Source organism: Mustela putorius, unplaced genomic scaffold (assembly GCF_011764305.1).
Source record: "Mustela putorius furo isolate JIRA1106 unplaced genomic scaffold, ASM1176430v1.1 tig00000135_pilon_pilon_pilon, whole genome shotgun sequence".
Lineage (NCBI taxonomy): Eukaryota > Metazoa > Chordata > Mammalia > Carnivora > Mustelidae > Mustela > Mustela putorius.
In genome coordinates, this window is record NW_025421292.1 from 3369420 (window position 1) to 3383083 (window position 13664).

General features: G+C 46.5%; 1 protein-coding gene across 5 annotated transcripts in view; it reads right to left on the minus strand.

The window, feature by feature from the left end:
• Positions 1-231: 231 nt before the first annotated feature.
• Positions 232-13664, minus strand: part of TCP11 (t-complex 11) — a 139163-nt gene continuing 125730 nt past the window's right edge. For all 5 annotated transcript variants that reach the window (XM_045074750.1, XM_013044823.2, XM_045074751.1 and 2 more), the window contains 7 exons: positions 11191-11311; positions 4148-4368; positions 3032-3168; positions 2554-2771; positions 2280-2461; positions 1380-1543; positions 232-656 (listed from right to left, as the gene is read on the minus strand). In XM_045074750.1, the coding sequence (XP_044930685.1) occupies positions 424-656; positions 1380-1543; positions 2280-2461; positions 2554-2771; positions 3032-3168; positions 4148-4368; positions 11191-11311 (1276 nt within the window). In that variant the 3' untranslated portion in view covers positions 232-423. The remainder of the gene's footprint in view (positions 657-1379; positions 1544-2279; positions 2462-2553; positions 2772-3031; positions 3169-4147; positions 4369-11190; positions 11312-13664) is intronic.

Below are 13664 nucleotides of genomic sequence, written 5' to 3' on the forward strand. Positions count from 1 at the left end.
CTTCTACTCATACTTTGGATAATTTTACGGGCTTCTCAGAGCCTCAGAGAAATGCTTTACCCTTAGAGAAAAAACGCTAACACCTGAGTGTCTTGGCTTCTCAGCTCTGTGTGCTAAAGGGAGCTCCTAGCCCATGGGAGCACACTAGGGGTCTTCTGGCTTCTCTGCTAGTTGGGGGCCCAGAGCACGGGGCCCAGACACAGCCGCGGCACAGGAAGAGCAGAGGACAGCTTGCAGTCCATAAGTTTATTGGTGAATGAGTTTGAGCCAGTTGCTGCTGACATGCTGCTCACTTCAGCCCTGGTGGACTGCCCTCGGGAGGGGAGGAGGGCTTCCTGCTCTGACGGTCGCTGGTGAGGTCACCCCAGGAGCATGCCCAGCTCTCGCCTGGGTCCGAGGGGCTGGGGCTTGGAGTCCGTGCAGTCACAGAGACTCCACCTCATTTTCCAGGGCCTGGGCTGGAGGGATGAGGGTTTTTAGGATCTCCGTGTAGTAGGGGCCAAACACCTTCTGATTGTGATGCGTTAGGCTGACAAACTTTTGGCCTAGTTCTGCCAGTTCTGCTTCAATGACAGTAAGGCCTCCGGGGAGGTCTAACAGGGACCGCTGCACACCAAGGACCAAGCAGCATTTGAGAAACAAATGGATCCGCTGATCTGTGAGCAGGGAAGAAGCAAACAACTTTCAGGGAGCAACCTAGCCCCTCTGCTCTACTTACTCCAGTTCTAAGCTAACCGAGATATTTACTAGCCCACCCACTCACCTGGAGATAAGAACATTCACTCTGTTCAGGAAGGAGGCTTTGATTTCGCTCCCAAGGACAAGGCAAAGATCACAAACGAGTGAGCTAGTAAATTTCTGACTACTCAAAAGATGACTTAAGCCTTCAAAGTAGATAGATCCTGGTGAGAAACTACCATGAGGCTCTTAGACCTATTCTTTAAATGGCTGAGGTTAAGAGCAAGGTCAAGTTCATGCCCTCCATTCCAACAGGGATGAGTCCTTGCTGTGGGAACATGTCCTCCAGCCAATTCAGCACCAGCTTCTTATTGTTGGGACGTTGGGGGTAAATGTCATGACTTGGACTACAGTCAGAAAATGACCCAGAAGGCCACAGATCACTTAATTAGGTTAGGTGGACAGGATCTCTTAACCAGAATTCTTAAATTCCTGGGTACAAACCTTCCTTAGAACCAGAATCTCTCTCTAAACTGAAAGGAATATATTTTCAACCCAGTATTTTGAAAAAAACTAAAGCCTGAACAGCAATTTGCCCAGTGACCCTGCTTTTCATTGTTAAATGGTTCAGTGACTGACTCCCAGGGATGGGATGTACCTCTCCCCCAAAACATTCCCACCACCCCAACACGCATGCTCACCAATAACACTGCGGACACAGTCCTCCTTCTTGGCAATGTTCTGGAGCTGTCCAATCAGCGAAGCTGTGTTGTCACTGCTCAGAGCAGCAAGCCCCATGTTCTTGAGGCTTTGATGGATTTCCTGAGACACCTGTTCACTCACAGTCTGCATAGCCTCTTCAGGCCTAGACCATGAAGAAGACCATGGCACCCAGAGGATGGCCTTGGAAGCTCCACACCAGAAGCTGGGCCCACTTGAGGGAGACTCGCAGCCCCCCTCCTACCCTCCCCCCAGTCCCTGGTAGCAGCAGAACCCAGTGGGCAGGCTCAGCGTTCTCACTGCTATCCACGTCCCGACTATTCTCTAGATAAGACACCATGTTCTACTTCTTAGAAAATAAGATAAACCATAAAATCCACCCTGGATAAGTTTGGTGTCAATTCTTCAGCCCCATGGAATTTATTTATATAATGTATATGCATTTTTAAGACTTTGTTGGACATTTTCCACAGTCATTTGTCCTGTCACCAAATACAATAACAAACTAGCCTTCTGATTCCTTTTTTCCTCTGGTGTGACACCCTGCACACAGATGCTCGATTAACATCACTGACTGATCGATCAAATCCCAGATATACCTCAGACCAGCCCACTGGCATCCCCTCAAGGAGAGAACAATTGCTTTGTAGCAAACAAGGTCATGACTCATTTTGTAGTAAACTACCCTCCAGACTACCCTTTCTGGAGGAGAGTTTTAACTTTGTCACAAGTCTCAAGACCATTATAGAAAGACATCAACAATCCCTGTGGATGGTTCCAGTCTTTGTGGCCCGTGGTGGGATGTAAGCCATCATTCGTTACCAAGCTCCGTCTTCAAAGCACTCGTGGCCATCCCTCTAGAAAAGCTCTACACAGCTCACCTGGAGTCAAACTCCTCTATCAGGTCTTTGGTCATACGTTTCAGCTTATCCACAAACTGAGGTGAGCCAAAGAGAACACTGCCAGAGAAACTACTGGCCACCAGCAAGACTGAAGCCAGGAGGGTCAGCTGGTGCAACTGGGACTCCAGCTCCCGAAGACGGGTCCTGTCCATCAGCAGCGTCTGGGGAAGTGAGCAAGAACAGGCTGTCAGGAGGGGAGGGTCCAGACGGGGGTCCCAGATACAGAACAAGGTGATGCCCTCCTCGGGCCCACCTCAGGGAACTCTTCATTCTCAGGGTCCCAGAGAAGGAGGTTCAGGAAACCCTGGGACAGCACCATGGTGGGGCTGAGGGGCTCCGGGCTGCTGACTGTCTCATTTGGAGAGGAGCAGGCCATGGTGGTGGAGTCAGAAATGTCCAGGCAAATCGGAAGTGGCATGGTGAGGTCTACAGCCGCTTGGGTCAGCCACTTGGTGGTGTGGTCAAGGAGGCCTAGGACAGGAAGAGAGCAGGGAAGCATCTTCAGCACCCACATCCCTAAAGCTTCAAGACTAAGGTTCTTTTTAAGATCTGTTCCTGGTCAATAAATAAATGCTTTGCTTGGGGGAAAGGGGGTCTGTCTTCCTTCTCCCTCACCCTACCTGAGGAAGAAACTTTCTGTTCCCAAGAGATAGAGCACTCTCTAACATCACAGAAGTCAGATCCAAACAAGATCCCATCTTCTCACTCTGGCCCTCAAGTTATGTACATACTTGGCTGCTTATTGAGGAGTTCCTGGAATGTCGCCCGTTCATGCTGGATGGAATGTTCCTGCAGGTGGGGTTGAAGGCTCTGGATAGTGTAGTTCACCATGTCCATTTTCATCAGGCCCAGAACCTGGAAGATCCCTCTGACATAAGAGAAAATAAAATATACTATGAAAGGAAATCTAGTGAGAGGGGACCCTACAGAAAGTGTCATTAAATCACTGTGTTCCAGAGTGAGGAGGAGCGTTCCAATGAGTCCCATCTCCAGGCCACCTGGGTGGCTCAGTCGGTGAAGCATCTATCTTCAATTCAGGTCATGGTTCCAGGGTCCTGGGATAGAGTCCTGAGTCTGGCTTCCTGCTCAGCAGGAAGCCTGCTTCTCCCTCTGCCTGCACCTCCCCCTACTCATGCACATGCACACGCACACACACACACTCTAACAAAGAAATAAAATCTTTAAAAAAAAAAAAATAGTCCCATGTCCTAAATTTACAAAAAATGGCACTGTGACTAAGACTCCAGGCCTACAATAAGTGAATGGCAGAGTGAGAAACAGAGAAGTCTCCGGACCTCTAAGCCTCCAGGCTAGCTCTCTTTCCACATGATCATTCTATCATTTTTTTTTTTTTTTTTTTTTTTTTTAAATGGTAGAGTCAGTAAAAGGAAACACACCAGTATGCTAACGAATCTTTCTGGGAAGTGGGACTATAGGTGATGCCATATCTGAAGCAATTTCTGGGCCACTCTTTTCTTCTCTTCTTTTCTAACTTCCTGCGTCTTAGTTTCTACAGCTGTTAAATAGGGATAACCTGCTATCCCTGTCCCCTCACACTGTGTAAAATGCAATGAGAAAATAGGGGAAAAGGATGTTTGAACTCCTTGGAAGGATCACATACTCTAACCTTTTATGATATAATGGTATTTATATAGGAGGCCCAACCAAACTAAGGTCATCTTTGGTTGAAAAGGAAAAAAGCTAATAGGTCAGCAAGGACAGGATTGGTCATGTCTTCAACAGGGAAGAGCCAACAAAGATGGGGCTACAATCGCGTGTCTGGCCCCACTTGTCCTGGCCCGGGGGGCTGACGTGGGTTTTTGAGGGACAGCAGTCAAGTTTCCCACCTCAGTAACTGAACAGGGTCGGTGATGTTCTCCAGATTCTGCACTGCTTCGTCCCGAATGGGTGCACACAGCAGAGTCATCATGTCGAGAATGTACTTAGAGAGAAGAGAGACATTCAAGGCCCCGTGTTCTGCTTTCCGCTTGAGGAGCTCTGTGTCCAGTGCTTCTTCGATCTCTCCTCGCAGGCGGCTCTGGCGCGGTAACAGCAGTGACAACAGGATCTGCCCAGGAGAGAACATCAAAGGCAGTTGCTTTCTGTGTGGAGCCCCAATCCTTCTCTAATGCACAACCCTTTGGCCCAAGACTGTCTTTTAGGGCCAAGAAATGGTTCCCTAAATTTTCCAGAAAATATGATTTATCTGTATTGAGAGGCCGATGAGAGTTCAAGGTTTTAGGGGATTAATACAGCCACGGCGCATCCTTTTCTAGGCAGAAGGAGATAAGGAGACAAGTAACATCAAGGAGTGTGGATAAAAGATATGCAAAGTACAACAAACATAAAATACATACATCACACAGTGATGAGATACTTTAAATTTTTTTTTTTTTTTTTTTTAAAGATTTTATTTATTAATTTGACAGAGAGAAATCACAAGTAGACAGAGAGGCAGCCAGAGAGAGAGAGAGGGAAGCAGGCTCTCTGCCGAGCAGAGAGCCCGATGCGGGACTCGATCCCAGGACTCTGAGATCATGACCTGAGCCGAAGGCAGCAGCTTAACCCACTGAGCCACCCAGGCGCCCCTGAGATACTTTAAATTTTAAAGAGTGTAATTTATTTGAGAGCGCAAGAGAGCGCGTGAGTGATGGAGGGAGGGGCAGAAAGAGAGAAAGACTCTCAAATAGCCTTCACACTGAGCGTGGAGCCCAATGTAGGGCTCAATATCATGACCCTGAGATCACAACCTGAGCCGAAACCAAGAGTCAGACACTTAACTGAGCCCCCCAGGTGCCCGAATGCAGGCATTTTTTTTTAGATTATTTTACTTCAGAGGGCAAGGAAGAAATAGGCCAAGGAACAGTTAAGAAGTACTGGAAATAGCCTATTAACCCCAAATGTAAGTTCCCTGTGGAGACAAACTCTCTTAATCATCTCTGTGTCTCCATAACATACAGAACATGTGTCTCCATAACATACAGAACATGTATGTGGGGGGGCGGGCGGGTGTTCGATGACTAGTGTGTTGTCACAGCAAGAATCCCGGCTCTTCAGCTTCTCTGCACTCTATTTAAAATGGCAAACTATACCTGGTCCGGGCTGGAGGCTCTCAGAGCTCACTCTGCCCTTCAGGGCCTATGCCCTGTGAGAACGGAGCCAAGCCCTCCAGCTGTGTTTCCAGGCACATATTAAGCTTTGTTAGCAGAGGGGGTGCGAGAGGATCCGTAGGCCTTACAGGGAAGAGGCCCTCCCCGCCTGGCTGGGGGAGCGCTGGCACTGTGTCGCTTGGCTCCAGTGACTGCGGGGCTCCTGCTCCTGAGTGGCCCTGACTGACAGGAAATCCGCGCCCCCGGCGGAGGTCTGACTAAAGGCCCCGGCCCGCTGGACCTCACGAGGGGCTGGATGAGTCCTTTAGAAGCCTTAGGACAGTGTGCAACTACAGGCCGGCAGACAATCCCCACAGGGTGTCCATGGCCTGTTACCTCAGTGAAGGTGCGAGGCCTCGGTGGTCCGCACCTTGTCAAGCCAGTGCCTCCGTGGAGAAGACGGCTCGCTGAGCCGCCAACCACCCGCCGCAGAGAGAGACCCACGCCACTCACAGGCCTTCCTGGATTGCTGAGGCACCACACACTGCATCTGAGTTTGGGCCGGCCTCACTCATTTAGAGTCCCTCATAGGTTTCCTATCTCAAGTGGGAAGCCCGGCAAGACCAGTCCCTGCAGCCAACCCAGGCCACACACAAGCTGCGACGCTATCTGGGCCGTGTGATCCAGCAGGTTCAGTGACAGCATGTACATGGGAAGTAAGGGCTCCCTGACATGGGCCTCTGGAAGGCGCCGAAGAGAGCACCATAGCAAGACCTCTTGGATTTAGGGCAAATCTATGTTCTCTTCCGCAAACCACTATTTGCCTTTTGAGAATTAGTTTCTGGCTTGCTCCAGGACTTCTGCAGAAGTAAACACCTTACCAGAGGACGCACTGTTGGGCCCACCTAACCATGAGATGATGCTTGCCCCACAGCCATCTGGGGCCAGATGAAAGGGTCCAGAGACCAAACATATACAGAGATAGGACAGACCTACAGAGCAGACTAGAGTAGAGAGCCCAGAAATAAAACCTGGAGATGTGGTCAAATAACGTTTGAAAATGTCAAGACCATTCAATGGAAAAAGGACAATTTCTCCAACACATGGTGCCAAGAAAACTGGGTATCCACAAGTAAAAGAATGAAGTCGGTGGGCACCTGGGTGGGTCAGTTGAGCATCTGAGTCAGTTCATGATCTCAGGGTCATGAGACTGAGCCCGTGTTAGGCTCTGCACTGAGTGCAGAGTCTGCTTAAGACTCACTCGGCATGAGGTAAAAGGAGAGGGAGAAACAGGCTTCTCACAGAGTGGAAGTTCCTCCGGCTCAGGTCATGATCTCAGGGCCCTGGGATCCACATGGGACTCCCTGCTCAGCAGGGAGTCTGCTTCTCCCTCTTCCCCCATGCTCATGCTTTTCTCTCTCTCCCCATTAAATAAAATCTTAAAACAAAACAAAACAAACAAAAAAACCCTCTTTCTCCCTCTCTTTGTCTCTCCCCTACTCTCTAAAATAAGTAAATCTTTAAAAAAGTAAAGTTGGACCCTTACTTTATGCCTTATAAAAAATTTAACTTGGGGCACCTAAGTGGCTCAGTTAGTTAAGTGTCTGCCTTCAGCTCAGGTCATGATCTCAGGTTCCTGGGATCAAGTCCCGCATCAGGCTCCCTGCTCAGCAGAGTCTACTTGTCCCTCTCTCCTACACCCTCCACTCGTGCTCTCTCATTCTTTCTCAAATAAAGAAAATCTTTAAAAAAAAAATTAACTTGGGGCATCTGGATAGCTCAGTCAGTTGAGTGTCAGCCTCTGGCTCAGGTCATGATCCCAGGGTCCCTCTCCCTCTGCTTTCCCCACTCTATGGGAAACCTGTTTCTCCCTCTCCTTCTCTTGCCTCTCACCCTGCTTGTGCACTCTGTCAAATATATGAATAAAATCTTTAAAAACAAATTAACTCAAAATGGATCAAAGACCTAAACAGAAGAGCTAAAATTCTAGAACTCATAGAAAAAAACAAGGGGCTAAATCTTCATAATCCTGGATTTGGCAAGACAGGACACCAAAGGCAAAAGGAACAGGCTAGATCAACTGGACTTCATCAAGAGAGAAACTTTTGTGTACAGGACACTATCAAGAGGGTGAAGGGACTACTCACGGAATGGGAGAATATATTTGCAAATCATCTAATAAGGGGCTACTATCCAAAATACATAAAGAACTCTTACAACTTAATAACAGAAGACAAACAACCCCATTTGGAAACGGACAAAGGACTCCCGCCGACCTTTCTCCAAAGACAACACAGAACATTGGCAATAAGCACAGGGGAAGGGGCTCAGCACTGCTAGCCACCAGGGCTGCAGAGCAAGATTCCATTCCATGCCCACTAAGGTGGCTATAATGACAAACAAAACGCAGCATCAGGGAAAATGTGGAAAAGCTGGAACCTCATACCTTGCTGGCAGGAATGTACAGTGTACAGCCACTATGGAAAACAGCTCAGTGGCTTCTCAAATTCAGCAGTGCCACCCCTGGGCATATGCCCCAAGGAGCAGAAAACAGGTGTTCAAACAAAATTTTTGTACATGAATGTTCACAGCAGTACTACGCGCAGTAGCCAAAATGTGAAAACAGCACAGATGCCCATCAACAGACAAGTGGATAAACAAAATGCAATATACCCACCCAATATATCCATACAGTGGGATTTTATTGGGCCCTGAAAAAGGAATGAAATTCTGACCCCTGTTTACAACACAGATTGAGCCTGAAAACATTATGCTAAGGTGAAATTTGCCACATACAAAAGGGCAAATATATGATTCTCCTTATATGAGGTGCCTAGGGTAGCTAAACACACAGAGACAGAGGTGTAACAGAGGACACTGGAGGAGGAAGGGAAGGAAGGGAATGAAGAGTTACCATTAACGGGTACGGTTTCGGCTTGGGAAGGTAAGAAGGTAAGAACATTCTGGAAATGGATTGTGATGGTCACACAATGTTGTGGATGTACTTAAATGCCACTGAGTTTTAACACTTAGAAATAATTAAAATGGTGGGGTGCCTGGCTGGTTTGGATCTCAGGGTTGTGAGTTCAAGCCCTACATTGGGCATGGAGCCTACTTTAAAAAGAAAATAATTAATGTGGTAAAAATTTTGTTACATATGTTTACAATTTTTAAAAATCCTAAAAGATATTAACAACTAAGCTACTAATACGGTGCCATTCCCCAGGGAGGATGAGCCAGCCACCTGGCAGCAGGTGATTTCTTTGAACTGCTTCCACTGCGGAGGGGGCAGACTTGCCATCACTGGAACAGACACGTATTCTGGATACGGATTTGTCTTCTCTGTCTGCAGTGCTTCCAATCAGCCCCAACATTTGTCCTTGCAGAATGCCTTACTCATCGTCCCGGCCCTGGCATGTCGCATACCATTGCATCTGATCACAGAGCATTTCAGAGCAAAGGACGTGCAGCAATGGGTTCATGCTTGTGTACCCCTAAATTGACAGGCCTTAACTGAAAAGTGGAATAGTCTACTGAAGACTTGATTACATGAGTTGAGGGACACTATGCTGAAGGGAAGATGTTCCACCTTTAAGATGCAATATATTCTTTGAATCAAAGACCATTATATTGTGCTGCTTCCCAAAGCTGGAAAACATAGTCCTGGGAATCAAGGGGTGGAAGCAGGACTGGTTCTTTTTACTTTTACACCTACTAACCTACCTGCAGAATATTTATTGCCCATCCTTCCTACTTTGGGCTCTGCTGATTTGGGAGGTACATTTGCATTGGGCCCCGTGAATGAGAGGAGGACACAGTACTTGGTCATTTAGGGCTCCTTTTACCACTGAACCAAGATGATGAAAAAGGAGTCATTCTAGTGGCTAGAGTAAATGATCCTGAGGTTACCCCTTGGTACTTGTATACCCAGTGATAAAGGTTACTGGAAAACCACATCAAGCAAACAGCAGCAGCAAAATCCTGAAGGACTCAGATTCTTTGGCAGTGAAGGTTTGGGTCACTTTGGCATGTAAAGAAACCCATCAGCTGAGGCTACTTGGGCTGAGGACAAGGGAAATAAGGAATGAACCATAGAAGGAAGCCATGCAGGTCCACCATAGCCATGTGACCAAGTACAGAAGCAAAGACTCTATGTTTTCTCTTTGCCTGGCACAGGCACAGGTTTATTTGTCAATGCTGACCTATTTCATCTTCTCTCCTCCTCTTCCTACTATCATTTTACAGATTGGTTGCTGGCAGTTAACTTTACAATTAGGCTTTAAGTAACAGAATATTCAGTGGCACTGTGGCTGAACTTGATAGCAACCAGCACAGTAGCTGCTGGAGCTGTGAGTCTCCTTGTTTTATTGAAAGAACACGAACCTGTAAGACAACTCTATCTGAGCAGGTAGAAAGAGAGATCTTTTCAAAAACTGAAATGTGTGTAGATGGGTGCATCTGGAAGCTAAGCAGCCCAAGTAGAGGAATGTTACAGTTACCAATTTATTGTCTCTCAGTTCCAAATCCATCATTCTCCCATCCAAGTACTAACCAGGCCTGACCCTGCTTAGCTTCCGAGATCAGACGAGATCGGGCGCATTCAGGGTGGTATGGCCGTAGACCAAATCCATCATTCTCTTCTCTGCTCTGAGAACATCGAGTGGAGTCCTTTAGATATTCTTCCTTCAGCAGGTGGCACAATGGTTAAGCTTCATCTGTAGAGGGCACGATTCGTTTTCCGGGCTACATACCAAATTACCATAAACGTAGAGCCTTCCAATAGCACATACATTTCTTAGCTCACAATTTCTGTGGGGCAGGAGCCCAGCTGCAGTTTCACTGGGCCCTCTGCTCAGACTCTCACAAGGCTGCACTCAAGGTGTTGGCTGGGCTGCATTCTCATTTGGAGGCTTAACTGGGGAGGACTTGGCTACCAAGCTGATTCAGATCGCTGGCAGAATTCATTTCCTTACAGCTGTAGACTTGACGGATGGATGCTGCCCTCAGATCCGAGGGGCCAGCTGCATTTCCCTGCCCTAGGACCCTCTGCAGGGGCCGATCACTGCATAGCTGTCTGCTTCTTGAAGGCTGGCAAGAGGGTTTCTCTAGTCTGCAGTGAAATGTATTTCTAGGTGCAACATCCCAGCACCCTGGCATACTGCTTAGAGGCAAGTTACAGACCTCATCCATGCTCAAGGAGAGAGGATTATACAAGGGTGTGAATCACTGGGGGGGGGGTCACTTTCGGGGGTACCCACCGCATACTACAAAGATATCACAAGAGACAAGAGCTTCTCTTCCTGGTTCTGAAATACTAACTTGGCATGAAGCAGTATGCTTGTGCAGCCTGGCCAGAGCTGGCTCTGGCAGAGCAAAGGGCTCTGGGTCTGATGTCGGGCTGCTCCTGCATGGGTATCAGCTGCAGTCCCTGGCCCTTGCATGTGCGTCAGCAGCACACACAGGACAACAACCTCCCCGGCACAGCCACGCCCTCTCCGAGTCCTTGCGTCTTCTCTGTGGGTCCTAGGGGTATGGCATATTCTCCTTCTAGCTGATATTTTTGTCTACTTTAGAGTTTTCTTCGCTACTTATTAGCTCGAAGCTCTTGTTTCTTCAATTCCACGTTATAATTTTTATATTAAAACTTCCTTGTTGAAACTACTGTGTGATTTCTGTCTATGGATTAGACTTTCACTGATTCGTGGACCATGTTCAGTTAGGATCTGTTAGCCACTGACATTCCAATGACTTTGGGGATGTCTAGGAAACTTACATCTATGGGTGGAAGATAGGTCACTCACCTCTTTAATTTCTTTCAGAAGTTCAAGAGCACAACTGAAGTCTGGGGGAGTAGCTGACAACTGCTCTTTGAGATGGTCCCAAAAGGCATTGTGCATTGTCTCCTTGACCTTGCCTTCCAAACTGTAAGAGGATTAAATGAACAAATTACTTTCTTTACCCAAAAACTGTTAGAAGGTCATTATCTCCTAAGGCCCCAAAAAAACCAGCATTTGATATGACAAAAGACCATCATACTGACAGGAAAAGACCAGGAACTATGTTTGGACTGCAGCAAAGTTGAACAAGCTGGGCTCAGACTTGGATGTCAAGGGCATGACCAAAATCTCTTAGAAGGGCTCCTCATGATTTCAAGTAGCCCTCCCTCTGTAGGAGGAAGAACCCTCCAAGGAGATCAGGCCAGCTTTAGCACCAATTTGCATCTAGCCTAGGTAATATGTGACTTACTTGCCATTTATGCATACACATAGCCATGAACAGAAGGATCTTTTATTTTCTTATAGTCCTAAAATCTAGACAAGGATTTTCCTTCTTTGACAGTACTCAAATATCCATAGGGATTTCCAAATCAGCAGGTCTAAAACTCAATTCAGTATCTTCCCCTTCCAAACCTGTTCCTCCTATCTTCCCAATATCAGGGGCCCTACCAGGTAGCCAGTCATGGTAACCAGAAAGATCAGACATTTCTTCTCCTTAAAAAAGAAACACAGAATCAAAGGCAGAATCAAAGCCTAGGTGGCTCAGTCGGTTAAGCGACTGCCTTCAGCTCAGGTCATGATCCTGGAGTCCTGGGATCAAGTCCCACATCAGGCTCCCAACTCCATGGGGAGTCTGCTTCTCCCTCTGACCTTCTCCCCTCTCATGTTCTTTCTTACTCTCTCTCAAATGGATAAACAAAGTCTTAAGGAAAAAAAGAAAAACAGAATCAAAGGCAATTCAATTTAGAAAGGAGAGTCTCTTCAGCATGTGGGGCTGGAGAAACTGGACCTCTGCACTCAGAAAAGTGTATCTAGACACAGGCCTTATACCTTCCACAAACAGATCACAGACCTAAATGTAAGAAATAGATAACACAGAAGATAATGTAGGAGAAAACTAGCTGATCTTGAGTTTGGCAATGACCTTTTAGATACAACATCAAAAGCATGATGATCCATGAAAGAAAAAAACTGGTAAACTGGACTCCATTAAAATTAAAAACTTGTACTCTGTGACAGAGACACTGTTGAGAGATGAAAAGACAAAGCACAATCTTTGCAGAACAAATATCTGATAAGGAACTAGAATCCATGGGGCACCTAGGTGACTCAGTCAGTTGAGCGTCTACCTGTGGCTCAGGTGAGGATCCTGGGAGGAAGGCCCCAGGTCAAGCTCTCTGCTCAGCAGTGAGTCTGCTTCTCCCTCTCCCGCTGCCACTCCCCCTGCTTATGCTTGCACTTGCTCTAATAAATAAAATCTAAAAAAAAAAAAAAAAACTAGTATCCAAACTATACAAAAAACTCTTAAAACTCAACAAAAAGAGAATAACCCAACTTTAAAATGGGGAACAATCTGAAGAGACTTCACAAAAGTCATCATTCAGATGGCAAATAAGCCTATGAAAAGATGCTCAACATCCTGTCATTAGGGCACTGCAAATTAAAATAACAATGACATACCATGAATATCTATGAGAGGGGCCCAATCCAAAAATTCGTCACCACCAAATGCAGGAGACGCTGTGGAGCAACTCTAAGAACTCGCATGCATTGTTGGTGGGAATGCAAAGTCATAGCTGCCCCAGCTTCTTACAAAACTAAACATACTCTTGTCATATGATCCATAGACTGTCCTTTGTATTAAGCAAATGAGCTGTACACTTGTGTCCACACAAAAACTTGCACAGGGAGGTTTATAGCAGCTTTATTCATAATTGCTGAAACTTGGAAGCAATCAAGATGTCATTCTGTGGGTGAGGGGACAAATAAACTGTGGTACATCTGGACAATGGGCTATTACTCGGCCTTAAAAAGAAATGAGCTATCAAACCCCAAAAGACATAAAAGAATCTTAAACGCATATTGCTAAATGAAGGGAGCCAATCTGAAAAGGCTACATATTTTATGATTCCAACTATAGGACATTCTGGAAACCAATGGAGACAGTAAAAAGATCAGTGGTTGCCAAGGATTCATGTGGCAGGAAGAAAAGGGTGAACGAGCAGAGCACAGGGGATTTTTAGGGCAGTGATATCACTCTGTAGGTTACAAAAATGGTGAATATATGACATTGTACATTTTTCAGAACCTATGGAATATACAAAAAATGAACCTCAATGGTACACTATGGACTGGAGTTAATAATAATGTATTAATACTAGATCATCAACTCTAACAAATGACCTCACTATTAGAAGATATAAACAATGGGGGAATCTGTGTCCTGCAGGGCATGGGCTCTGTGGGAACTCTGTACTTTCCAATCATTTTTTTCTGTA